This window comes from Taeniopygia guttata, chromosome 3 (assembly GCF_048771995.1).
Source record: "Taeniopygia guttata chromosome 3, bTaeGut7.mat, whole genome shotgun sequence".
NCBI classification, from domain to species: Eukaryota; Metazoa; Chordata; class Aves; order Passeriformes; family Estrildidae; genus Taeniopygia; species Taeniopygia guttata.
Genome location: NC_133027.1, coordinates 17,441,884 through 17,469,005, shown reverse-complemented (window position 1 = coordinate 17,469,005; position 27,122 = coordinate 17,441,884). Strand labels below are relative to the sequence as shown.

The 27,122-nt window shown below is 36.5% G+C and overlaps 1 protein-coding gene across 3 annotated transcripts in view; it reads right to left on the bottom strand.

Moving 5' to 3' along the window:
• The window catches only part of KIDINS220 (kinase D interacting substrate 220), a 74,131-nt gene that overhangs the window by 38,626 nt on the left and 8,383 nt on the right, over window positions 1–27,122 (bottom strand). For all 3 annotated transcript variants that reach the window (XM_072926380.1, XM_030270076.4, XM_072926379.1), the window contains exons 3-21: window positions 24,018–24,116; window positions 22,517–22,615; window positions 21,456–21,554; window positions 20,414–20,515; window positions 19,889–19,987; window positions 18,797–18,994; window positions 16,804–16,902; window positions 14,427–14,525; window positions 13,649–13,747; window positions 12,459–12,636; window positions 11,776–11,940; window positions 10,227–10,406; window positions 9,713–9,878; window positions 8,674–8,825; window positions 6,009–6,298; window positions 2,118–2,258; window positions 1,268–1,511; window positions 1,013–1,101; window positions 105–249 (exon numbers count right to left, since the gene is read on the bottom strand). In XM_072926380.1, the coding sequence (XP_072782481.1) occupies window positions 105–249; window positions 1,013–1,101; window positions 1,268–1,511; window positions 2,118–2,258; window positions 6,009–6,298; window positions 8,674–8,825; window positions 9,713–9,878; window positions 10,227–10,406; window positions 11,776–11,940; window positions 12,459–12,636; window positions 13,649–13,747; window positions 14,427–14,525; window positions 16,804–16,902; window positions 18,797–18,994; window positions 19,889–19,987; window positions 20,414–20,515; window positions 21,456–21,554; window positions 22,517–22,615; window positions 24,018–24,116 (2,743 nt within the window). The remainder of the gene's footprint in view (window positions 1–104; window positions 250–1,012; window positions 1,102–1,267; window positions 1,512–2,117; window positions 2,259–6,008; window positions 6,299–8,673; window positions 8,826–9,712; window positions 9,879–10,226; window positions 10,407–11,775; window positions 11,941–12,458; window positions 12,637–13,648; window positions 13,748–14,426; window positions 14,526–16,803; window positions 16,903–18,796; window positions 18,995–19,888; window positions 19,988–20,413; window positions 20,516–21,455; window positions 21,555–22,516; window positions 22,616–24,017; window positions 24,117–27,122) is intronic.

Here is a 27,122-nt window from a genome sequence, read left to right as displayed (position 1 = left end):
CAGACTGACTTGTTGGATTTAGTTTACACATTTCAAAGTCTGAGTGTAACTACAAGCAGCCAAAACACAATCCTATTTACTGCACACCAGCATGTCACGCTTACCCGTCACTGAAACAATATTTAGCAACCTCCTCATGGTCTGCGGGCTGATATCACTGAACCAATCCTCTGTAACCAACAGCTTGGTCAAATCAAATGACATTTGGCGGGTAATGGTCCTCTGCATCTGGCGCCTTCGGTAAGTATCCTGATAACAAAACAAAAACCCAAGGAATACTGATTAGTATCAAAAGCTTTTGTGTACTTCAAACACTTCAGTTTTACTTGATAATCAAATTAGAGTCTTTGTAAGTCTGTGAAGCTGACAGGCAATATCAAACGTACCATCCATTTACTAACTATATGTAAAAATTAAAGTGACCATCAGGTTCCTCTGCTACAAAACTCCCAGTCTCTACCAAAGGCAGCTCAAAAATCTCAGTATCCTCAGATTCTGTGTTGCTTTTCACAACTTTCTAGATACCTTTTATTCAACCAGTTTTTGATTTTATGTAAATATGAAATAATAGAAAGGAGGAAAAGAATGTGGTAGACACCGCAGTACAAGTCTAGTACTTAATATTTCTTTGATTAACTCAACTACTGTCTTTTGTTGCAACATCCTGCAACAAACTGATGCCAGGCTTACAAAAAAAAAATTCAAAAAATACACCCAGACCATAGCTCCTACCAGATCTGCTGTATCATCTCAGCATTCACAGAGAGCTGTATTTAATTTTTTCTGGAAAGGAATGATTTGGTGAACAAGCAAACTTCTTTATCTTTGACACCGAATCAATTTACTGATGTAAGAATGGACTTTTCTTACATGAATCATTTATAAAAATTTCATAAGAATGGTCTGATAAGTCTTCCAAGTTGATATTGTTGAAAATGTCAAAAAAAAAAAAAAACAGAAAAGAAAAAAAGGTTTTACCATTATCTCTATTTAGACTAAAAATCCTTCTCACCCGTCTGTTGAGAGCAGTTTTGCTACCAAGCTTGGCCATGTCTCCAAGACTGTTCTGAGAAACTCTCCTGTCAACCTCTTCATGCAATCCTATGGAAAGGGAAAAAAAGGTAGGCATTTTCTTCATTCGTATACTTTGACTAACCCATAAAAATAATACTAATGATCTGTCAATTATTTAAACAATGTCTTCCAAAACACAGATTTTGAATCACTGGTTTTGTAATGCTCATATTACTCTCCTGCAGAACCTTACCAGCACTATCTGCATAAGGAATATCCCCGTTGGTTGTTGAAGCTACCATCAGCTTTTTTGCATTACTGAGCCCTCGGCTGTTCAGAAAAACAGGCAAATGGACAATATTTCGCATGTAATCATGGCCATTTATGTTTGAATCTCGTAGAACACTGTTCAGATTCTGGTTAATTGCCTTTATAATAATGTGTGGGTCACTTGCAAAAATTGCAATGAACGGGCCTTTTGAAAACAAGACTCGCACCTGTAAAAAAGTAGACAGTAAACCTTGTTAGGAACAACAACTGCAGCTGCAGATCATTTGAACATTTAGCTCAACATTTTATATTCATTCTGTTCAAGCAATAAACCTGAGAGGCCAAGAGATATATGGAGATGTCAGCTTCTTCTATATGAGATATCTAACATAAGATACCACAGCTAGAAATAAGCACACTCAACAATTTAACAGCAGAATTTACAGTGGAAGCCATCACAAGGATGTATCATGCAGTAATGTTCCAGCTCCCCAAAAATATTTAGCATTTCAGTATTTTTCATCTAAAATACTTCAATGGTAAAGATACGAAAAACTCTCCAAACATTTTGTTTCAACACAATAATTATTTTCTGTAATTTATATTTGATTGTTTCAAACCTTTTCAAAAGTACTAACATGCAATTTAATTTTCAACTTTTAAAACTCATCACTCTTAACATTATAGTTATGCCAGTGTACACAAATATTAATTACCACAACATAGCTTTCTTTCTACAGAAAACACACAATAACTGTATGTATCTGAGCTCATTTGTTAAAGAGATCATGCATATAATCCAGATGTTATCTTTATAAAATGATCCAACTCACAGTATCAAGCATCTGTAAAACCTTGTCCTGCTCACAAGCATCCAGTCCATCAATAATTACAACAAGCCTTGTCTGATTCTGAGTGAAGCTGTCAATGGTTTTTGCCATTTTGGCCATCAGTTCCACTTCACATTTCAAAACCTATAAAAAAGAAAAAAACAAAGAAGGAAAAGATACGTCTGTAATACTTAAAACTGATAAAATACATCTATTTCCTTTTGCAGAGGGCTATTTGTCCCAAAAATACTTCAGTAAGATTACAGAAAGTCCTAAAATGCCACTTCCAACATATTAATTTCCCATTTGAACATAGATGTACAGCAGAAACATACAATCCACTTTGATGTAACAAACTATTCTTATTTAAAATTCATTATTATGTTATTTAAGAAAATGATATTTATGCACAGTAAAGCATTATTTCAGAAGTAAAAGAGCATTTCTAGCTTCAGCTAGTCCTCAAACATTGCTCTGCATAAAATGTACAGCAAAATTTTCTATCTGCCTTCCAGCCAAGCACATTATGCCATTACTCTAACACTCAGTCACTGCTATTCAAGATATGCAGTCTGAAGATGTTAAGCTTTTCAACATTGTTACACATCTAACAACCAACCATAACATAGAAACAAAGGTGGAATTTGCCTTTCCTAACTTCAGCAGGTAACAAGTAGACATTAAAATCTGATCTCTTAACCAGCAGATTCATTAGAATGTGCACAATAAGATGACATAAAACATGAGATGAACAACTCTCCTGAAATACCTACTTCTCTCTTGCGATGGCAAAGGGTGAATCTAACTCCTAAAGGCTGAAGCTATGTCAGAGAAATACTGCTCAACAAGCAACTGTCAAGAAACACAGTACCAAGACACAATCAGGTCTTCTGTGCAGCAAAAACATGGCACTAGGCATGCTGGTATCATAAGGGATTCACTTTTCTCAAAGGGCAAAGACAGCCTTTGACTAGGAGCCAGCAGGGTTAATTGACACAGCTTTAAACAAGACATGACAGGGGAGGAAGATAATATCAGGCTTGCCTACAACAAACTGTGGTATGACATGCCAAGGTTAGAGGGATGCAGGGCTAGTGAAGGCCCTCATCTGAGATGTGCTGGCCACACTGGAGCACACTTGGAAGTCTTACAGAGATGAGGCAGAGGCTCCTGAGGTAACAGAAGCCAACAGGGAAACACCACTGAAATACTTCAAAGAAAGTAAAGGGTGTTCCTATAAGAAGGTGACACAGCTGACAGCCCAGCTCAGGTGCCTCTACCTCAGTGCACACAGACTGGGCAACTAACAGGAGGAGCCAGAAGCCACCGTGCTGCTAGAAAGCTGTGACCTAATTGCCATTCCAGAAACTTGGTGGATGAATCCTGTGACTGGAATGCAACTATTGATGGCTGCAGGCTGTTCAAATGGGACAGGAGAGGAAGGAGGGGAGAAGAGGTTGCCCTCTACATCAAGAGATGGAGCGATCACAAAGAGATGCCTCTGAAAAGCAGTCAGTGCATAAATATTTGTGAGGACCAGACCAATAAATGACACCTTGGGGTTTGTGTCTGTAACCGGCCTGATCAAGGGAGGCCCATTGACAAAGGTTTTGTGTCCCAGCTACAGGAGGCATCCTGTTCATGGGCTTGCATCCTCCTGGGGAACTTAGATGACCCCAACATCTGGAAATGTAGCTCCATTAGCTGTCAGCAATCCAGGAGATTGCTGGAATTCAGCTAGGTAATAGACAAGCTCTACCAGAAGGGCAGCAACACTGGACCTGATGGGCACTAATGCAAGTGAGCTAATTGGGATGTCAAGCTTGGAGGCAGCCTGGGCTGCAGTGATCACACACTGGTGGAGTTTGCAGTCCTGAGGGATATGGGTCAGGTAAGGAGTAAAGTCAGCACACTGCATTTTAGGAAAGTGAAGTTTTAGCTCTTCAAAGAGACCAGATCCCCTGGAAAACTGCCCACAGGGACAACACAGCTGGCAGATCTTTTAAGGATGCTTTCCATGGAACACAAAAGCCTGTAATCCCCAGCTACAAGAAAATTGGCAAGGAACACTAAAAGCTGGCTGCAGTGAGTAGAGACCTGTTGGTCAAACCAAAGATGAAGAAGTAAATGCACAGGCAGCGGAAGCAAGCACAGGTATGCTAGGAAGAGTATAGGGACACAGTCTGGCTGTGAGGGGATGTGGTGAGAAGACCAAGGCACAGCTGGAACTGAACTTGTCAAGAGATGCAAAAAAAACCAAAGGGTCAATGGCTCAGTGTCCCAATGGATATCAGTGCCGTCCCTCAGAGGTCCACACTGGGACCAGTGTTATTTAATATCTGCATTAATGACATGAATGAAGGGATCAAATGCATTCTCAGCAAGTTTGCAGATAACATCAAGATAAGTCGTGCAGTTGAGACACCTGAGGGACAGGATGCCATCCAGAGGGACCTGGACAAGCTCAAGAAGGGGGTTCATGAGGACACCTGAGGGACAGGATGCCATCCAGAGGGACCTGGACAAGCTCAAGAAGGGGGTTCATGAAGTTCAACAAGGCCAAGTGCAAGGCCCTGCACCTGTGTACTGAATCCCTGGTATCAATCCAGGCTCGGGGATGAACAGATCCAGAGCAGCCCTGCCAGGAAGGACTTGGGGGATGCTGTGGGTGAGAGGCTGGACATGACCCAGCCCTGTGCCCTTGCAGCCCAGAGAGGCAAAACATGTCCTGGGCTGCATCAAAGGCAGCGTGGGCAGCAGGTGAGGGAGGGGATTCTGTTCCTCTGCTCCACTCTAGTGAGACTCCACCTGCAGTGCTGCATCCTGCTCTCCACTCCTCAGCACAGGAATGACACCAATGTATTGGAGCAAGTCCAGAGGAGGCCATAAAGATTATTAAGAGGGATGGAGCGCCTCTGCTGTGATGAAAGGCTGAGAGAATTGGGATTATTCAGCCTGAAGAAGATAAGATTCTGGGGAGATGTTTATTGTGGCTTTCCAGTATCTAAAGAGGCTTGTAAGTAACATGAGGACAAACTTTGTAGCATGGTCTTTTGCAAAAGGACAAGGGGGAATGGTTTTAAAAACTGAAGGACCGTTATATTTAACTGAAGGTTAGATATAAGAAAGAAGCTTGTTTAAAATGAGATGATAAAACACTGATACAGATTACCCAGAGAAGCTGTGGATGCCCATCCTTGGAAACATTCAAGGTCAGGCTGCACTGGCTGACCTTTAAATGCTCCCTTTCAACTCAAACTATTCTATGACTGTATAAAAAATATTTGTACAACAGATTTTTATACAATACATTGGCTGTAATCTACAAAGTTAACAATCATGATGCTACATTTTACTTTCAAATAAGAGCATATTATCTGATGACAGTCTAAGAGTATATTTATCAGTTTACAGATACAGACCAGCAAAACAATAGTATTTTCTACCATTTTTAATTAAATATATGGAGTGTTTTGGAATGTTCTTTCAGTGCTACAATTCCTTTCTCGCAAAGAGGTCTTGTAGGCAGACAAAGTTAGGCTTGTTTTTACACCTTTAGAAGATTCTCAAAGTTATTCTCTCATCATATGATCTAAAGTAAGCTTTTACAAAGTAATGGTAATTGAGAATTGTTTTCCAAATACCTTCTTCCCAGCAAAAATAAAATCTGAAAACTGAAACCCCAAATTTAACATTCATCAAGCAGATGCATCTTATATACTAAGTACAATTACCACTGGCACAGAAGTGCTCAATTCAGTAAAAAATCACAAAGTCTCATTCTCCTGTTGTGAGACTTGGCCTGATTAAATTAATGGTACCCCAATTTAATAATGCTCCATGTTTGGGGGTTTGTTTCATTCCTTTTAGGGTCCAATTCATATAAACTCTCACCTTCATGAACCCCTCACTTTTCAACTTGTGAAGCTTGGAGGCAGCATTGTGAAGACGTTTTCTCTGAGAATTCAAAACCGAGTCCATCACCTGCCACCATGTGCGGCAATTCAAGAAAAAGGCCAAACCAACAATACAGGTCACTGTTATGAGTATAACATTCACTGTCATGTTGGCTGACTCCACGTTAAAAATCGCCAACAGGGCGATCGCAGAAACAACGCAAGACAAGATGAACAGGAAAATCACAAAGGATGGGAGGCAGCAAGTTTTCTTCCATTTCTTTTTACCTAGGAAACAAGTATTGCTGTTAGAATTAATGTATAATGTAATGACAGGTGAGTGCAAAATCTATTAACTTGCATACTTCTCATAAAACACTAACTGGCACAAAAGCTTACTGCAGTGTTACCACCTAGTCACAAACCAGCGGAGAAAAAATCTACTATTTGCCAAAATTCTTGGAAATTATGAAGGAGAGATATTCCTTTAATCTTTAGTTTATTTCCATCATTTCAAGAAATCCACACTGGATAGAAATGACAATTTTGTATCAGTGCTATCGCCCCTTTTGTGACATCTCATTGTAAAGTGTATTTATGTAAATAAACTGTAGAACAACAGTACAGTTACTACTCAGTTTTAAACTGGAACCTGGTACTTAAATAATCTAATAATAATGGTACCATTTAAGAACTCAACCAAAATTTCAAGTTGCAACCTCAGGCCATCCTTTCTTGCATGCTAAAACACACACAAACAGGAAAACTGCAGCAAATATGGTTTGGACAGTTCAGAAGGGCTCACAGGAGAGTACTGAGCTCCTGACTTCAAGTGGACTGATAAGAAAGAACCAAATATTGCAGTTAGAGCTTAGCACAGTTAAATCAGTAACCAAAGAAACAGCAGTCCCTGCCTTTAGGACCTGTACAGATCCAGTGATACATCTAGAAGATTGCTATCTTCTGGACACATTTGTTGATAACAAAGAACAGAATAGCAATTGATCTAAAGTAAAATTATGACAGCTAAACATCGGTATTTGAACTGCAGGGGGAAAATCAAATTTTTAATATGATAAGTAAAAAGAATACCCAAGGTTTATACGTGGCCCATATTATTCTCTATACCAAGGTATGAGCTGCAAAGGTTTGTCACATTGCTGACATAAGTGACTCACTGGATTGTGCTGCACAACAAAGCAACAGAAATGCATAATGACAGAAGTGAGAGACAAGAAACAAAGTGGAAAAGCTCAGCTATAATTAGATTCAGCTCTAGACATAAGTAGAAATGTAAGCATCCTCTTACTAGAAAGAGACAGAACTGGATTAGAGGGACACTTAAATACCATGAGCAATGACATGAGAATTGAAAGAGGTGTGTCTGCAAGTTTACAGATATAACAAAAACTAAGACACAGAAGGCTAAAAATAAACCTCTATGGAATTTCTGTGAACATCTAGAGGTAATAAACCTATGACCCTGGACCTGTAAACAACTCGAGAAAAGCAGAGAATGTGCAAAAATCATCAAATAGATAAAATAAATTTTAAAAATCAATTAGATAATTAGACACAGCACAGGAAGGCAACAGAGCAAATAATATAAGTGAATGCAAAATTACAAATGAAAGGGAAAAGATGATTACTGCAAATAATCACAATAAGCCAGCACTACACTGCCATTCCCAAGACAACTTCAGGAGAGATTACAGCATCATGAAAGCTGTTTCACTGAGATTAAAGAGAGGAACTGCAGAACCTAACATGGAAAAGAAGAGTAAAAAAATCCACACATCTCTTTCATAAAGAACACTTAGTGAATTTGAAAAAGAACAATGAGGAGTAAATTGTGCTCAGCACACATCTGAACATAGCAAACATAATGTTGTTTTTTCTAGTCTCTGCAGGACAAAAGAGTAAATATTTCTAAACACCTAAGAGTCTAAACACCTTTCTAAGAGGTGACAGAATCCTCAATTTGTGGACAAAAAGAAATGAGAAATAACTAACACATACTAAACTTAAAGTACAAATAAATCCTCAATTAATTGAAAGTTAAGTTCTAGTACTCCTTCACAATTTCATACTCTGCATTTTTCTTTTTCTAGAAACCTACAGCTGAAATAGAATAAAAAAGCTTGTAGGATCAAGTAGGTACATTTCATCCCATTTTACTCGTATTAATCACAGCAATTTATAGGATTGGATCAACATTTTCTACACATTTATTATTTCCATTAATAACATTTATTATTTCCACTCACAAAAGCTCTAAATTAAAATCTAATAAACTAAACAAACCTCTCATAGCAATACACAAAAATACATTTCCCTTTATCTGACTCAGACACATTTACTTACTTGCCATGGAAATATGCTGCATCTATAAGGACATAATATACATGTACATTTCCATTGACTTTTCTGAAAACTATACTTCACAGGATATATTCATTTATTATATTAATAAAATCAAGATTATCAAATAAAATGGGGCATTTTTTCTCTTCCTAACAAAGAGTTTCCCCTTCTCTATGAACTTCTGCATGGTTACAACAATTTCTAAAAAGAGCTTATAATGCAAAAAACAGAAGCCCTAGTAACAGTGCACTGAAGTGGAATAATTAGAATTGTCATTCAGGTAAAAAAAAAAAAACAACCTTGTGTATCTTCTGTCTTGAAAACTCGAAATAGCCTTGTTGCTAGGAAACCAAATTCCCTTTCACATGCATCAGAGAGGGTAGCAATCATCTCTGCCAGTGAAGTCTCTCCACCTACACTGGACAGTCTATTGTAATCTGTAAACAAAAATCTGAAAGAGAAAAAGCATGTATTTTGTACACTTCAGAAAACTTTAAACATTTTCTGGCAACTAAAACAAAAGTCATGCTGCATCTCTGTAGTGAAAAGTTTTTTTAAGTGGTACAAAATGTAAAATACTTTAATTTTTTAAAAAATCTACATGGAATTTAACTACTTCCCCATTTATCAACCTCTTCTTTGCCCCACTTCCTATTCTAAAACTTGATTTCTTTAAAAGACAGAAATTGTCACATAACTAATAGTACCTCAGAGACAGTAAAAACATGAAAATATCCTTATGATGCCAAACCATAATACTGACAAATATTTTCAAAACTGCATTCTGATCCATTTTCAAATATTTATAGAGGATTAGAAAAAAATACAGAAACAAAAGATCACACAAAAGCACCATGAGGCTAAAACAGAAGTCTTTAAGCAATAGAAGTAAATTAAATTTTCAAACACACAGCATAAATTTTCTTGTTTTCAGGTAAACTAGAAGCTTTGAACAGTCTGATGCTCTACATACAGGGAGAAAAAAAAAAAAAAACAACCAAACCTTAACAGAAGTAATCAATGGAACAAGCACTAAACATAGATAATATACAACATACATAAATTCTTATTTTATCTGGTATGAATTTTCATTAGTACAATAGCTAAAACCTCCAATTCTAAAAACCACTTTCAAATTTGGCAGATACATTTTCTTGAAAACACTCCTATCTTCTTCACACTGAGAAGTTTATGATCTTCTAGAGCTACTGTTTTTCTAACAGGAATCTCAATAACTTTTAACATGATGCTAAATGTGCACATTAATACGCACAGCTTGAGAAGTATCAGAGTGAGCCCAACTTATTTATTCAAGAGTAAATAAATGAAATAACTAACCTGACAGGTAAAGCTTTAGTGGTTTGCTCTGGTAGTTCTGGTGGGTTCACAAACATGAGTTTGAGAAGCAACTCTAAATATCCAACATGTCTTGCCAACCTTGTACTTAAAACCCAGGCCCAGTTCCATCTCTCCCCTTCTCTCCGGCCACCAAAGTAAATTACAGCTAAAATATTAAAAAGATATTAGGGTTTTAATCTAGTGAATATTGACAGGTGAAAGAATCATGAAGTTTGAACAAATAAAGTACAGAGTTCTGTAAAAAAGGTTATGAACTTTCAGCAGTTAGGCTAAAAATGAGAAGGTAAGAGTAACACAATGAAATTAATAAACAAAATCCTTCTTTGTTCTCAAGAATAGCCTCTCACAAATTACACACAAAACAAAAGGTCCAAAGGGGTCTTATTGTCTACAAACCATTTAGTATTTTTTCTGAATAGCAGTGCATATCTACAAAGCAATATTTAATCCCCAAAACAGATAAAAACCTTAATGAATTCCATATAAGACTTACTAAAGAAAATGTAGAGAACAGCTAATAAGCTGAGTGACACTGCTATTCCAAGCTTTGCGTCCACAGTGAAAGCAAGCAATAAACCCAAACCTCCACACAGCAAAAGCGTGAGGAATACAACAAGCCAGGAGAACTGAAACAGAGGTTCAATCTGCTGTCCTGCAAAAGTTTTCATTTCATCTAAAACAAAAACACAAAGACAAGTTAATATATGAAGTCACTAAAGAACAGATCATTTTTGAAAAGAACTTTTGCAGCAGACTGTATGACTTATCCCAATTATTGATCAAAAAAAATACAATTATGCTTGAATTCTTCTTCAAACATCAACCTTAAGTTTCATCTGTGCAATGAATGAAAATATTTCACACAATATCTAAATACACAATACTCAGATTCCTTGTTGCAGATTTTCTACTTTTGAAAGCATATTAAATGTCATGCCCTTTCCAATCCTCCTGCAAAAGTGTAAAATGTATTTTATGACACTAAGAAAAAAATCCACCATGTCTGCCAAAAAACCTCACCCAGCTCCCAAAATCTCAATGACTGAAACATGGACTGTGTTCTTCCAAGAGTCACACATAAGAGTACAACGTGAAGGCTACAGTATTATTTCTGTTTGTTGATTTGTATTTACTAAAACAGGAATTCCTGAAGGAACTCATCTTGGCTCTATGGAATAAGAAATAATAGATACACTACTCACAATAAAAAACAGAAATGAGGAACAGGGAGAAAACACTGAGAAAGTGTTTTAGAAATGTAAGAGCTCATCAGCAACAAATATCACAGTCAAAATACATGCACTTTTTGTTTATGACATGGAACAGCAGCTGAAAAAAATGACTGCAGAGATCCCATTTTGGCTAATAGAGAAATCACAGAAAGTAAGAAACACCAAGATTGGTAGAACTATTTTGAATTATATTGAAACATGTCAGAAAAACACCTTTCATAAGAAAATGCTAAAACTAAATAAGATGCATATATCCACCAGGAAAAATATTGATGCATTTCATATACTGCATTTGCCTTCCTCGGGTCATTTCAGAAAGTTAAAAAAAATCTCAAAATAAGAAACAGGAAATGGCAAGAGAACTAGATGCAAAGAACATACACTAAAGAAAATAAAATATTAATAGCCTGATTATTTTTAAGCATTAAAAAGAAAAAGAGACATAGAATGCACAATAAATAAATGCTGCAGCAGAAGAGGTCTGAACCTGATCTGATACACAAAACAAGCCCAGCAAGGCATATTTTGGCAGCCAGACTTTCTGCAGTACCTAAAGGGTAGATTCACTGGTGCAGGAAACTCACAGGAAAATAGACAGAAGCACCGAAAGGCTGTCTTGACATTGTATAAATGAACAAAGCAATCTATGGATGAACTGACCACAGTAAAATTTAAATCATTTCATCACAGAAACAGAGACCAGATACAACATTAAATGGACAAACAACCCTCACAAAAACTAGTAACTCCAATGTGATACTTTTCATAGATAGACTGTTAAGTTCTGAAAAGACTAAATCAAGCTTTTACCTTCCAGTTTCTTAAGCAGGAAAGATTTTCCACTTCCCCACTGTGCATACAAGCCTACACAGATGGGTGGCTGCATGGTTGGTTCACTCAGAATATCAGCCAAAGCACTGCTGTACAGATCATAGCCCAGCATGTCACCATCAGATTCAGTGGGAGACAAGTGTCCTGCAACACAAATACTTGTGCTACATAACTTTGCTCTAAGAAAGCTCTTCAGTATGATAATTTTCATACATATAGTCATTACATGTTCACCCATATTTGTATATATACTTCTGCCATATAACAGCTATTATTCTTTGTACATTCCTGTTCAAAGGAAATTTAAATAATCCACATAAATGATACATAATTATCACAACTATTAAAGTCTACTACAAGATTCAAGACTCCAAACCATAGGAAGTCAAAGAAAGTAATTCCCACACAAGCAAGATCAAAATAAAAACAAAGCGATCAACAGCAGTCACGTAGTATCCAACATCTAAAGTCAAAATAAAAGGTTATTTTACCTTTGCCAGGCTTTTAGAGTGATGGGGTTTTTCCCCAGCTGATTATTTTTAAGCCTTCCAGTTAGGTGCAACATTAAAAGATTAAAAAAATCTGTAGTCACCTTTCAATACATAATTGAATAAACTGGATTATCAATATACAAGTGATTTACAAAAAATACTTATACTTACTGGCACCAAATATCTGTGTTAAAATACTCTTCTGGTGGCTACAGTCAATATTGTAAGGAGTCTCTCCTGTCTTGTTGGGTCTATAAAGCAATCGACCATCTTTTGGATTTCTTAAGAGTAATTCAGCAAGTTTACGGCTTCTTCCACGAATAGCAATGTGAAGTGGAGTATCTCCTTTCTGCAATTAAGTGACAAAGCTAGTAATAGCTAACATTAATTCCTAAGATTATAGACAGACTATGCGTTCAACATTGTTTCAGAAGCATTATTTCCTTGAAATAAATCTTAGGGCACTTTCAAAAGCATCAGTGCCTTACAGCAAGAATTTTTCCCCTTGAAAAATCATTACAAATGTTTCAGAGAAGACATGTGAAAAAGCAGTTCTTCGAATACTAAACCTCAGACACTGCCTTCTTTCTTAAATGCTTATTAATATCCTAAAGTTCATGAAACAAATGTCTACAGGCAAACTCAGGATGTCTACATCCTGACATTGTGTGTACAAACAGATGTCTACAGGGAAACTCAGGCAAAAACAGGAACAAGAGCTAGTGCTTGTTAGAATTGCTTCAATGTCTGCTCAGACTTCCCCAAAAACTTCCCAGTAAAAGCTTTCTTATTGCATCAAATCAATATAATTACTTATTCGCCCTAAATAAGAGACTAAAAAAGCACCAAATAAAGAGATTAAAAAAGCACTTCTTATGCATTACATACTTTGCAGTCAAGGTATGTAATGCATAAGAAGACAGCAATAACCAGCTGTATTTGTCCTTGGCGTACTTTTGTTTAATGTCTATTAATCAAAAACTAACATTAGTGACAAATGATAACCATTCTCTGTGCTCTTCTTCAAGTGTACTAAGAATTAGCTGTTTTATCTGTTAAAGTTTTATTCCTTGCCTGGATTTTTTTTTTTTTCAAGTAATTAAGAGCAAACCAAAACCCAACAATATAGTAATGGTGGAAACAAATTTACACTTAAGTGTCCTTATCTATTGAATTATTAAACATATGGGAGACTAAGCATTTAAGTCTTATTGTCTATTTAATTTGTCTATTTAATTTAATTATCTATTTAAGCATATGGGAAGCTCTCTTTCTGTATTAGCCTCAACAACACTCTCCAAAATCCTGCTGCAATACTAAATTATTAAATATACTAAAGTAAACAAACAAATACTCTTTACCTTGTCTACAGCTGAGACCTTAGCTCCTTTATCCAGAAGAAGCTCAACTATTTCAATATTTCTCATCTTGGTTGCCTTTATAAGTGGTGTTTCTCCATCCTAAAATGGAAAAGTAGAACTAATATAAAAATCTCCATACACCCAAAACCAAGAAAAAGAAATAGTGATTGGGTAACAAATTAAAACAAAAAAAATTAAGATAATTAAAATTAAATGTGCTACTGTGCAAAAAACAACACTTTAGCACCTCTGTCTGTGAAAAAGTATCCCAGACCCAGTTTTCCAGATTGATTAGAATAAAAGTACAAAATACATTTCTGTCAATAACAGTGTCAAACAGAGGAAGAAGAGGAAGACAAAATTCAGACATTATACAAGATATTGGAAATATTTCAATCCTGTGCCAACTATTTCTCTTATTATTTTCCTTACTGTTGCATATGCCTGAACTCATGCCTAGTAATATCACAAAACTCCTTCCTCAGTTTCCAGTAGCACCTGCTCTTTACTCCTTATTCCTGGGTCATGTCAATGATGCTGAGGTAAAGAATCCATATGTTCCCTGCTATCCCTGTTTGCTATTTAACAGCAAATCACATTTATCAATAGAGGGAACATTACTATTGCTGAGAAGCCTTATTTCACAAAAAAAATTCAACAGTGTTCAAAGTACCAACACTTCACAAAAACTGAATATGGTATGATCTTCACATCACACAAGAGCTGAGAAAAGAACAGATGTTAAAAAAGGCAATTCAATTAAAATTCTAATTGTTACCTTGGTACATGTCTCAGTATCAGGGTTGCATTGCAAGATATCCCTCACCATTGTAGCATTTCCCTTCTCAACTGCCCAATATAAAGCAGTTTTATTATCCTAAAAAAAAAGTATTAAACACAAACAGTATTTTCATTTAGTTGGATTAATTTAAAAAACACTATTTAAATTACAACTGCTATATACTGAAAATTGCATATAATACAGCAATTTTTAGCACAGATGAAGGCAAAGGAAAAGTTCAATAAATCGAATTGGCACAACAGAAGAATTTAGAGTGGAGGATGCAAATTTGGCCAGGAAATATAAATCTATTTTGAAAACCTATGTGAAATATAATAAGAGCTTTAAAAATCCAAGTGAACTCAACCTGTCTTGAAAAAGTTTCTGAAACTACATGAAAGTATTCAGTTCTAACTCAAATATAGAAATTATCTAATGAAATAAACCAACTTTTTTTCAGAGGCAGTAGAAGCTGGGAAGCTGTAAAAGTAGATGGACAAGAAAGTCCACACAAAGTACCAGAATGCTGATCAGGCAGACATTTTATCAGTAAACTTAGGGGAAGGTTCACAGCCACAAATCTTCTTCTCTCTTTTTTCCCCCCCGCAGTTATGCGTAGATGCGTGCTACCCCAGAAAGTCAATCTTTCTGTAGCCTACTGATTGGACCATGACTCCTTCTGTTTGATGCATATTTGCGTAGAGAGACATTTCAGAATAACTTCTGAACACACACCTGCTTCTAAGCAGGAGTGTCAAAGTGTCCCTTGCAGCTTTCTATCTTGCCTGTTTCTTTCATTTCCAGCTCTTTCTCTTCCACTCGCGGGCTTCATAGCAAACTGAGTTTAAAATCTTTCACAACAGTTTAAGCCCAGTCACTAAGATTTCTTTCCTCTCCAATCACTTGAGTTTCATCTTCTCTGTCCTTCAGTGAGCCGGCTTCCAAGACATCAGCCTGAGCTGTAAATCAGCTACACAGCCAGGTGCTCCCAGCTGGGTTCTTCCCCCTCCCTGAAGGGCTGAGGAAAACACCACCTAAGCCCTCACCTGCCCCAATACCCAGACTCAAGGGCCTTTTAAGTCACGTTCTTTCTGCTGAAGGTATCCACCAGCTAGCGACCATATGAATGAATTATCAGCAAGGAACACTGTTGCAGGAAGGCTGGTCAAGACTCAGCAATATTTTTGAAACGTCACAAATTTGGGCAGCCAACAGATCTCCCCAGAACAGGCCAGCAGGCAGGTGCTGCAGTGCTGAAGAGCAGGGAAGTTGCTTCCAGCAGGGAAGTAGCATTTATCTCCAATTTTGATACTGCTGGTCCTAAACTATGATCTGAAGTGCAGAGATAAGATGTTGCTCTGATGGTACTGCCTCCTGCTGTGCCTCCTGTAGGCCGCAGAAGTATTCTCTAGATCAACCACTGCAAATTGCCACTCAAACAACCTCACGCTGCCAGAAGTCACAAGCTTCCCTGCTACCAAAGACATTGCATCCTCCTACTGTTTCTGTTTTGCTTCAGTCATAGTGAGATGTTGAAAAGCTTCAGATTTTCAAATCCACGCCACAGTCAGAAGCTGAGACACACAGGTTGCCAGTGTCAGGTTAGAGGAAGAAATCCAAATGCGACTTTTTTTGAGAATATAAACTTCTTGGCTTTTCAGAGACGCTTTGCAGCAGCAGCAGGCACTGAACCTTTGCAGCTCTTAGTGATTAGTTAGTTTCATGTACCAACTTGGCAGAACCCACATGCCAACAAAGCAGAGTGATTTGAATAGCTTCAAGCAAAAGAAAGCAAACTGAATGTAACAAAAACAAGTGCTGAATGAGAGACCTTCCAGTGGAAGAGTAAAACTAATGCCTTAATCAAAGGACAAAAAATAAACAAGGGGTAGGTAGAAAACACAGAAATCACTAACAGGGTTTAACAGAAAGCAACACAGAAAACTGGTGGAAACAAGAACCAACCAAGCACAGTGACAGAATTGCTCTGACAAGAGATAATCTCTAGTGCATCACGTCATTGATATTCTATTTAAAATATGATTTAAATCATTATATTAAGTGTCTTTTAAAGTATGTCATTATTCTAAATCTGTTTAGTAATGCAGATGAAGTTCAGCTGACATCTTTTGCTTTTCAACCATTATACGATTGGGTGGAAAAACTGTGCTTAACAAGCCATTACAAGTACATGTATCTTATATCTTATAACCTGTACAGCAACGTGATGTATTTTACTGCTTGATGGAATTTAAATTTCCTACAGATAGAGCAGACTTTAAAGCTCATTTTTCAGGAACACAGTATAATTATTTGGTATAAAGATTCACATCCTATGTAAGAAGTACTGTAACATTTACACTGTTGTACTTACCTGACCTCTGATATCTATATCAGCATATTTATGGAGCAGGGCCCTCACAATTTCAACGTGACCACCTCTAACAGCCCCAATCAACACTGTATCTCCACTCTAAAAAAATTGGGAAAGAATATTGAACATGAGTTAACATGATTTACCAACAAGAAGTGCAACAGAGAATGAATTATAGCTTCCAAATATGCACTATGCCTATTTACATTAAGAAATCTCCACTCATTTTAAAAAAGAAAGATACAGAAAATAGAACTATCTGAAAAAAAAATGGGTATATAATAGAAAAAAATTCTTGACCTTGTTTCTTTTTCAATTGTTCGGGAAAACAAATGCTCCATAAATAGGTCTAGCTTAAATCACTATCTTAAAAAACCCAGCATAAATTAATAACCAATATGAAAAAAGACAACCAGGAAGACCAAACACTCATAGTAACAACCTGCTTACAATCGAACAAGAATACTGTCAGTCTCTCTGAGATGTTTCACAGCTGACAAAAGCTCCTCAAGAATTATAAATAAATTTATGTTTTTTTTTTTTTTTCTGTAGATTTGACTGCTATCTTGCTTATATACACTATGCTACTATAAAGAAGAAAAGAAAAAGGCTGATTTAATCTCAGATCAAAATAAAAAATATTTTGGTGTGGTAAATGGAGTTGTATATACATAAAACAAAGTTACAGTTGTGCTTAAGGCTTTTGATTTTAACACACTTAAGGACATTACAGAATTTCAGAAATTAGCTTATACTCCTGAAACTGCCTAGCACTCGCTTTAGGATGAAACAAGAAAAAAAAAAAAAAGTATAGCAAAATTAGAGGTGTGGAACTCAGAACTCAGCAGTAGGAAATGCCCCATCAATCAGTCCATACTTGGCTGCAAACCAAGAAACTTTCTTTATCAAAACCTACTCTAGCATCTGAAACTAAGAGTACTCATTGTTTGGTGTATTTTTGGAACACAGTCAGCTGTGCTGAAAGTTGCAATTTTTCCTTCCTGAAAGCACAGAAATGTACTGTTGTAGAAAATTGTGGCAAAAGAGGTGCTAAGAGGGATTGTAATGTATTTTCTTAAATATTTTGACTTTGCTTTGATATGTGCCTAAGGTCAAATTTGTTGTGACATGACTGTAGCTCATTACACTGCCATCTAAGAAATGCACTGACACTTGAAATACAGGAGAATGCATCCAAAAATTATTTTAGATTTGTGAAGCAAGTATTAGGAAGCTTTCCTCTATTTTCTGCAACCCCAAGCAATCCAACTTATGCAGCATCAAAAACATATTACCTATCTGAACTAAGTCACTGACCCTGATAGAGACATCTAAGTTTAGGTATCTAATCAACTACAGCCTCAAGGCTACAGTGCTTGACCTGTCTGTGACACTTGAGAAACACCTCCCTATCAAGAGGGCACTGCAGACAGTCCAAAGCACCTGTATGAGTAACCAAATAAAATCCTGAGCTACCAGCAAGCAGATTCACACTGAGGGCACTGTTCATGTCACAGCTCTACAGAGTAATGTACTTATGGGTCAGGTACACAGCATTACCTTTACATCTTAATCCAGAGCTGAAGTCTCCCTCTCATATTTGCAAGTTTTCTAGTAAAAAGTTTCATTGTAAAAGATAAAGGTACATGCGGAATACATTCTTTTTTACAGAATCCATGGTTTACAGTTTTAGCAGTACTACCCCACCCCAAACCTACAGCTTAGTTCAGAATTAGTCTCATGTTACAGATATGTCAGATGCCCTATGTTCTCAATTCAAGCATCTCAAAGAAAGAGTATTTTCAGTAGTTTATCCTTCACATAGCAACATTTACCACTTAATATACTTGTAAAAGAGCAATACACAAAAATACCCCTAGATGGCAGAAAAATCAGAAAGCCAGAAAAATCACATATTTACAAATCTGCATATACTGGTATTTAAACAAACTATATATATACAAAATTATAATTATGATGAAAATTAACTCACTCTGTCAGGAATGTTCACGTAAGTTCCAGCATCAAGAAGATCCTGCACAATTTCAGTATGTCCCTCCTTTGATGCAATCATCAAAGCTGTATTTCCATCTTTATCTGTTAGGTTTACATTTGGGTTCCTTTTCAGTATTTCTTTTACTGAGTCAGTATAGCCGCCCTTCACTGCTACAATAAGTGCAGTCATAGAATTCTTTAAATAAAACCAAAAGATTTTATTGTACAGTGGATATATCAATCATTGTTATATCAGCAGTTCAAATAAGAGAACACTCACTGACATCACTCAGTCATCCAAATGCTACTTCAGTTTTATGTTTTAAAGTGCACCAAAATCACACTTTTTAAAAACAAAGAAACAAACTAAGAGCAATAGTACACACTTCAAATGCAAAAAGTAAAGCTCAGACCAGTTTATTCTATCTCCTAAATTCCACATATATGATAAAATAATTTTCTTGTCATATGGAAACATAGTATTAACAAAGCATCCAGGTCTACCAATATTGTTCACAAAGAGGATTTTTTAAGAACTTCAGAAATAATCATATGAATACCAAAACTTTTCCCAATCTTCCACTTACCTTTAAATGGACTTTATTTTTGTTTTGACAAGCAATTTAAATGTAATCTGTTTTATTTAAAAACAATATGCAGCTGAAACTTCTGAAAAAAATTCAATTTATGAAAAGGTGCAGTGAACATTATTATTTTCAAAAGATGATTTGTGTTAGATTTACTTTTCAAATGGCACTGAGGAATAGATATTTGATGTATCAGGCATGGATACTGAATGAATTCTGACAGCATTAACCTTCAGATAACAATTACCTAAATTAATTTACAGTCATTAAAATTTACACTTAACATACACTGTCAATACAACTCCCTAGTTACATCACAGTTTTATTAAAAGGCACAAAGAAGTTTCAGTAACTCTCACATGCAATCTGCAAATAGCTGGAAAGCAAAACACTCCAACACCAACATTTCATCTTGTCTCATGTATTTCCTGGTATTTGTTTTATAAAAAAACCCAAACAAGACACACAGATATACTTTATCACTGGAAAATGCAGTTACTTACAGCTCCTTCTTGGTCAACATCAGCTCCCATCTGCAGCAGGTATTTCACACACTCCAAATGCCCTTTCCTTGCTGCCCAAACCAGTGGGGTGGTTCCATACTGAAAAAACATTCACAACATTTTATCATATTGCTTTCTGTATTTAGTATCCCATACTATCTAGCATTTATCCTATAATTCATTGCTTTCGTTTTTACAAAAATATAATTTGGTCTTTCGAATTAACACAAGCATTTGAAAAGTCACTTCTATTTTTCTTTTCTAGACAGCTGTAAGAATCATTTTTCTATACAACCTAGGATAGCAAGGTTTAGAATAGCTCTGAAAATAGAAATATATTCACCACCACCTTGAGCATACTATGGAAAAAACTCTTTCAAGCTTAACTTACTCTAGCACACTAGTTCTAATGTCATGGGTAAAATATAACAGCAAGTGTTTTTCTAATCAAGAACTCATAGATCTCCTTTCACAAGAAATTAATCAAACAATACAGAAATTAAATGTTATATAGGTATAACTTACTTTGTCAGAGCAGTTCACTTTAGCTCCATGCTGCAGTAAGAGATGGACTATATCCGAGTGGCCACGTCCTGCTGCCCAAATAATTGGATAAACACTGTATTGCTTAGAATTAAAAAATAAAAAAATAATTATAGTCTTATGTATTTTCATTATTTTACATCAACAAAACAAGTTAAATCCATAGAAGAATGAATATACAGAAACAAATCCTACTACATTATCAACAATTGTTATCATTTGTTATATTATTATTGTTAACATTACCTAGATGATATCTAGGAAGATGTCCACTGTTTTCAACCAGTTTTGATTTGCTACTCTTTAAACATGGTTTGTAAATTGACATCCTCATCTTAATAGGAACATTTGTAAGGTAGAAAGGAAGCAACAGCTACGTAATACCCCTAAGGATTCAGGACTGCAGAGGAGTTGCGCCATGCACACAGACACTGCACCAGAGAAAATCAACCATCACAAAGGTTGTTCTGGCCACTGGGGCTCTTTCTTCATTGTTCATTGCCTCAAACAGCAGAGAACTACTAGTATAAACAAACTGTTCAGTACCTATACCTTTGTAGAAAATACTTACAAATTAACTAAATCTCAAAATCTTAGTGTTTTTTCATTCTCCAACATGAATGGTATATGTTCATACAATCTAAACTATTATAAAACAAAATTAAAGCAAATTATGGTTTCTACACTGCACACATTAGTTACTCCATTAACTTCTACAGATGCAGAAAAATGACAGTTGTTATACAAGTAACATTAGATACACCACTTATCTTTTCTATGATTTCCTCTCCTCATAATCTGAATCTTAGTATGAGCTATACACCCGTTTGCTTCAATTTTAAAAAAATCAAAATTATTAAAAAAGCCAGTTGCAATCACACAGATTATTAAAGCAAGCCCTTTATAAAGTACAGTAAAAAATGTCATACTGCTAAAAATGCAAAATGTTTGATCAAGATAATAAGATGAGCATACAATTCAAGACTTCAAACACTTGGGAGGAGACGTTTAAGACTAAACTTACCATGCCTGTGATGTTTGGATTTGCTCCCTTCTCAAGCAGCAGTTTAGCCACTTCAGTACGACCTTTGTACGATGCCCACATCAGGGCAGTCCATCCTCCCTAGCAAACATAATTCAAAGAATTGTAAAAACTGAAAAATACTTAGAAATGTAACTAATGACTTTTATTTCATTTTTTATTTGTCCTAAGACTATTCTCCAAATTCAAAATATAGTAAGGACTGACTACACAATGTTGTAATCTTTTATTCAGAATAAATAATAAGCTCCTGTGTAGAACTACTAATTTCCTGTTATATGCAAAACTTGGGAAAACGTCATGTTCTTAAAGATGCTGAACACTGAATTCAGATTTCAAATGCATACAAGTCCAACCACTGGATTAAAAAAAAGAACACAAAACCAAGAAACACACCACTATCCTAAAACAGTCTAGATTCCAAATTAATTAACATGGAAAGTTTATTTTTGATTTCTGTAGCAGGGAGTAATAAGAGCAATTTATTTCAAACTACACTGGTGTGCTCATTTAACTTTGTAAGCTAGGAGACAATAAGGTTTCACTGCCTAAGGCATTTGACAGGTCAGGTAAACAAATATAATTTTAAAAGATCAGTATGCCTCCAATAACTGCAAGCACTGTTTTTATTTATTTATTTATAATACACTTTTGGAGATGTGAAAGATCCCTCTGACTGGCAGTGGTCTAGAAATCAAGCACTTGGCCATGTGAAAGTACGCAACGTTAAACAAAAAATCCACACAAAACACACACAAAAATCAAACTGTTCTTCAGTTCAGCTTTTATCCAAAGCAAATTAAGAGGAGAATAGCAGCCCTAGTAAACTAGCTGTCATTATTAACACTAAAGCAATCATTTCACAGGTGTAAAAAGCAATATTTAACTTATTAAAGATATAATATTTAATTATATATTCTTTTTCATTTCAGCAGCACTAGGTATATGAAATGGTAAAAATGAAAGATCTTTTCTTAGTTTTATGGAATTGAAAATCTCCAACTCACAAAACTGTTTTATTTTTACACTAAGCCAACACATACCAAATCTCGATGCTCCAAACTGACATTATAATTGAGTAGCTCTGCTACAATAGCTGCATGTCCTTCTTTAGCTGCTGAAATAAGAGCTGTCCAGTTATCCTAGAAAAAAAAGAAAGAATGTTTTAAAGTACTATTTAATATTTCAATACAAGTTACCTTGTTTTTCAAATTTTTAATCCGCAACAGGAAATACAGAAGCCTTTAAAATAGCTGTTCTTAGAAAAAGTTCTAATAAACTCAGAGTGTTTATACACATGGAAATATAGAGCAACTACTCCAAATCTCCCCTACAGTTATGTGCTCTCCTATCCAATATCTAGCCCTTTCCACTCCTCAGTTCACTGTAAGTTATCTTAATAAATATAGAGGAAGCAACACCTACAAAGGATTAGAAAATGAGGTCAAGGTATTAAAAACTTTTGAGAGGGAATGAGATGCTAACCAAGGCCACAGAAAACAATGGCAGCGAGTCTCCACATATAGTGTGTGACAGCACTCAAGGGACTGATTACTCAAGGTAATCTGGACCACAGCTTTTCACACTTCTGATCACTTCAGGAAGATAACACTTCCCCTTGCATTATGCTTATTTCCCCCCCACTGCTCAAAGCTCATCCAGGTGTGGATTGATCTTTTTATAAACTACACACTTATAAAATATAGCAACAGTTTATAAGGTAGCTGTCCTTCCTAGAAGTATAGAAATTGTGGCATTTATAGCTACTGTAATAAAATGTCTCAAAACAATACAGACTTGGTTGGTTGGTAAGTTTGGTTGTTTTGGAATTTTTAGGTGACAGATTCCACAGAAGACCCTTCCTGGATGTCCACACCACTGCACTTAAACTAAGTGCAGAAGTAAAAAAACCAAGTGCTAGCCTTTTCCTGGTTATCACTCTTCACTGGAATATATAGACCTTTCAAAACTTTCTAACAATATCTCTGTTCTATTCATCCCTTTTGGGCATCTTTCATCTGGAGACAACTTCTTTTGCTGAGGCACAAAGACAATTCATAAATTTGAAACCCCTCTCTGCCACTGTTCTGGCAGAGAGGGATTATCTGAAATAATCCTTTAACCAAAATTCTCTCTAGTTATTTACTGGAAAAACACCCAAATAAAATTTAAAAACCCCAAACAAATAAAACAAAAATTCAACCCACTGACATACCTCAACAACACTGAGATGAGCAAAATCACTTGGACTTCATCTTTGATGCTGTATTTCTCTATTCTGATTTCCCACAAGAAACACCAGCAAACTCAGCAGAGATCAAGATGTTTTAAACATCTGACAAATATCCCTACTCTTCATGAGGGCTCAGAGAAATACAAGAACTAAGCAATTTTTAATAAAATTTCTCTTATATGTCATCATTTTCCAAATGCTATTTTCCCCCCTGAGCTCAATATTAACCTAAATTCCCTCTCTTCGCCTGCCCCTTGAAATTTCTTGTTCTTCCACTGTTAGGTGCCACCACATAAAAAACTAATACTTACTGCATCTTCTAAGTTGCAATTAGCTCCCTTCTTGAGAAGCTCCTGGACAATTTCTAAATTGCCTTGCTCAGCAGCCAACATAAGTGGAGTCTGGCCATTCTGAAATCAAAGTGACAGGAAATTGGATGCATTGGGAAATGATGACAATGACACACATACCCACACAATAAAAACCCAGAAACTATAGAGCAAGAATGTTTCCATTTTTAACTGCCACTGAGAAGTAGTAAGAAGGAGTGCTCTTGAAACCACACCTCAAACTTACAATAAAATGGAGAATATGGTATTAAATCCTGTCCCACAGAAGATTAAAAAACAAACCCAAAAAACTCCAAACATTTCAGATATTAAAAAGGGCTACTAAAAACAAAAACACCTTACATTATTACAAAAAAAATTACATTATTAAATGTAAATGTACCTTTTTTAATTATTTCCTCGCTGAAGACATCTCCAATACGGGTTACATCTCTACAACTTAGAGTAACTCATTCACATTGTAAAAAACTTAATAAAGAAATATATCTACCTTAGGAACCACACATTCCTACCTTAGGAATGCACATTGATTCAGAGGAACAGTTGCTAAAGCCTTGGAAAAAATAGATTAAATACCCCACTTTTATCTCACAGCGTAGGAAATACAGATATCACCCCTGTCCTCTGCAACATGGGTTCTGAGCAGACAGTCTCATCTCAAGGAAGACGAAAGATAGAAAGGCTGGTTTATTCGCCTTCAGAAGCATTTTAAAAGTGAGTTAGAATCTGTCACCCTTCCATCAGCCTACTTATGTGTCAGCAAATTTCTGAGATACAATTGCTCTGTATGCTGAAAAGTACAACTAGCTAAATTTTACAGTAAATTTATTAATTACAAGTTTAAAAAGTAAGGGAATTTTTCCTGACCTTGCTTCTGTTTTTCCCCTCCACCATACAGAAAACTCAAAATTAACTGGTTTCTTAATGCAAAAGCTACAGGTTAGGAACTATATAGCAGCAAATTCGCTGGAAAGAATAAAAATACACATGCCAAGTGATTTCAGAAATCCTGACTGATCACTTGCCCTTCTGTGATGACATTGGTCAGTGGATGAAGAGCTGAGACATTGTTTATGCTGTATCTAGCAAGGATTTCAACACTGTCTCCCGCAGCCACCAGGGACACTAATGAAGTACAAGCTAGACAAATGGACAATGAGGTGGACTGAAACTGCATTGCTGGGCTCAGAGCACTGGGATCAGCAGTACAAAGTCCAGCTGGAAGCCAGTCACTAGTGCAGGGAATCAATAGTGGGATCCTATTTAAGCCTTTCATGAAGGACTGGGGCAATGGCACAGAGTGCACCCACAGCACCTTCGCAGCCTGGACTAAGTTGGGAGGAGTGGCTGATGCACCTGAGACTTGTGCTGCTATCCAGAGAGCCCTGGCAGGCTGGGCAGACAGGAACCTTACTGCACGGAGTACAGGCGTCTGGTTGGGATGTCCAGAGGGAACTGCACTGAATCTTTGTGAAGAGAGGCTGGGGCTGACCTGCACCAGACACAGGAAATTTCAGCTGGCTCCAACTAACCCACCTCAGGACACAGGACTAGATAATCTTCAGTGATCCCTTCCAAGCAACGCTTTAGCAAAACAAATAAAACTCCCTATTTTAGCCTGATCATTTTTGTCACCTCCTTCTGAACAGTTACTATTATTATCACACTGATTGTCTTCTACAAGTGGATAACACAAAAGGATAATACATTCCAAATAAAAGTATGTCTGGATAAGAAGAGGCTGTGGATGATAAAATTATTCCCTTCCATAAGAAGTGTCATACAGCTGCAAAATGGCTTTAGTTTTCTGAGATGTAAAATTTTCTATAGGGGTACTGAAAACATCCTTCCCTTTTTGTTAGAAGACTCTCAAATGTAAGTATAATGTTATAATGTTTTAGCAACCATCATAAATATTTCACCAACACAGAAACAAAAGATAATTACTATATCTGTGACCTCCAGATTAATTCTCTAAAGACGTCCAAGAGTCTAGATACTCCACAACAACTAAAAGCCCATATTTCTCAAACACATCAAGTACTGTCTATCTGTACATTACAGCTCAGTGTAAGTATTGGAATAACCAAATTACAAAGGAGCACACCTGCATTTTTTTGGGGAAATCAATTAGTAGTGTCATCTTACAGGTTAGTGCTCTCAGAGTCTGTGAGAGAACAGAAGATTCAGAATTGAACATGCAGAAGCTCCTTCAGTACCAAGAGCAGAAAGAAAGGCACATCAAGGGAAAGTGGAGGCTGTTAGGATCAAACTGCATCACACAAAGCAAGCATCTATCATTAGCTGTTAATTCATGTGTCTGATATGAGTGAGAAAAAAATCACACAAGCGGAAGGATGTGCAGAGAAAAGGCAGAGAGGCTGAGACTTGCCCCGCTTAACTGAAGCTGACGGCGTTACTGCAATAAAACTATCCATACACAAACTGACTGGGATATCCCAGGTTTTCTGGCAACTGACCGCAGTCAAGATAAAAAGGGTTGGTACAAAGGGTTGGTAGCAATGTGGGCGATCCTACCAAGTCACAAGTCACTGCAGCCTGAGAGGTCCTGGCATCAGCAAACCTTAGCTTGCCAGCAATCTTTTTAGATCTCCAAAGGCACTCTCCTTTTGGCATTTCCTTTTCAGCCAAGAAGAAAAGATGCCTTGGCAAGTCCAAAACTGGAAACTGAACTGCACTCAGACACTGAATTCCAAGGAAGATCTATCATTTAAACAAAACTCCTATCTTTATACATACAGAGCATCCCCGCAAGGGGTTTGAAACTGAAGCAAACCACACATCTCTGCAAAAATGACCTTCTCCAATGCAACAGACAAGAAGGCTAAAAACAACAGGTATCAGTGAAATGATCTCTGCAAAAAAGGCAGTTAATGAGACCCAGGACTACATTTAGTCCCACCAATAAGTGAAGAAAAATTTATAAAAGAAGGTGAAGGCGGTGACACTTGACAAAATCAACACAATCTGTCTGATTTTGGCCATGTTGTTGAAAGGAATTGCCAGCACAGGAAACAGACATTCCCCTTCTCAGATATGCCAGGT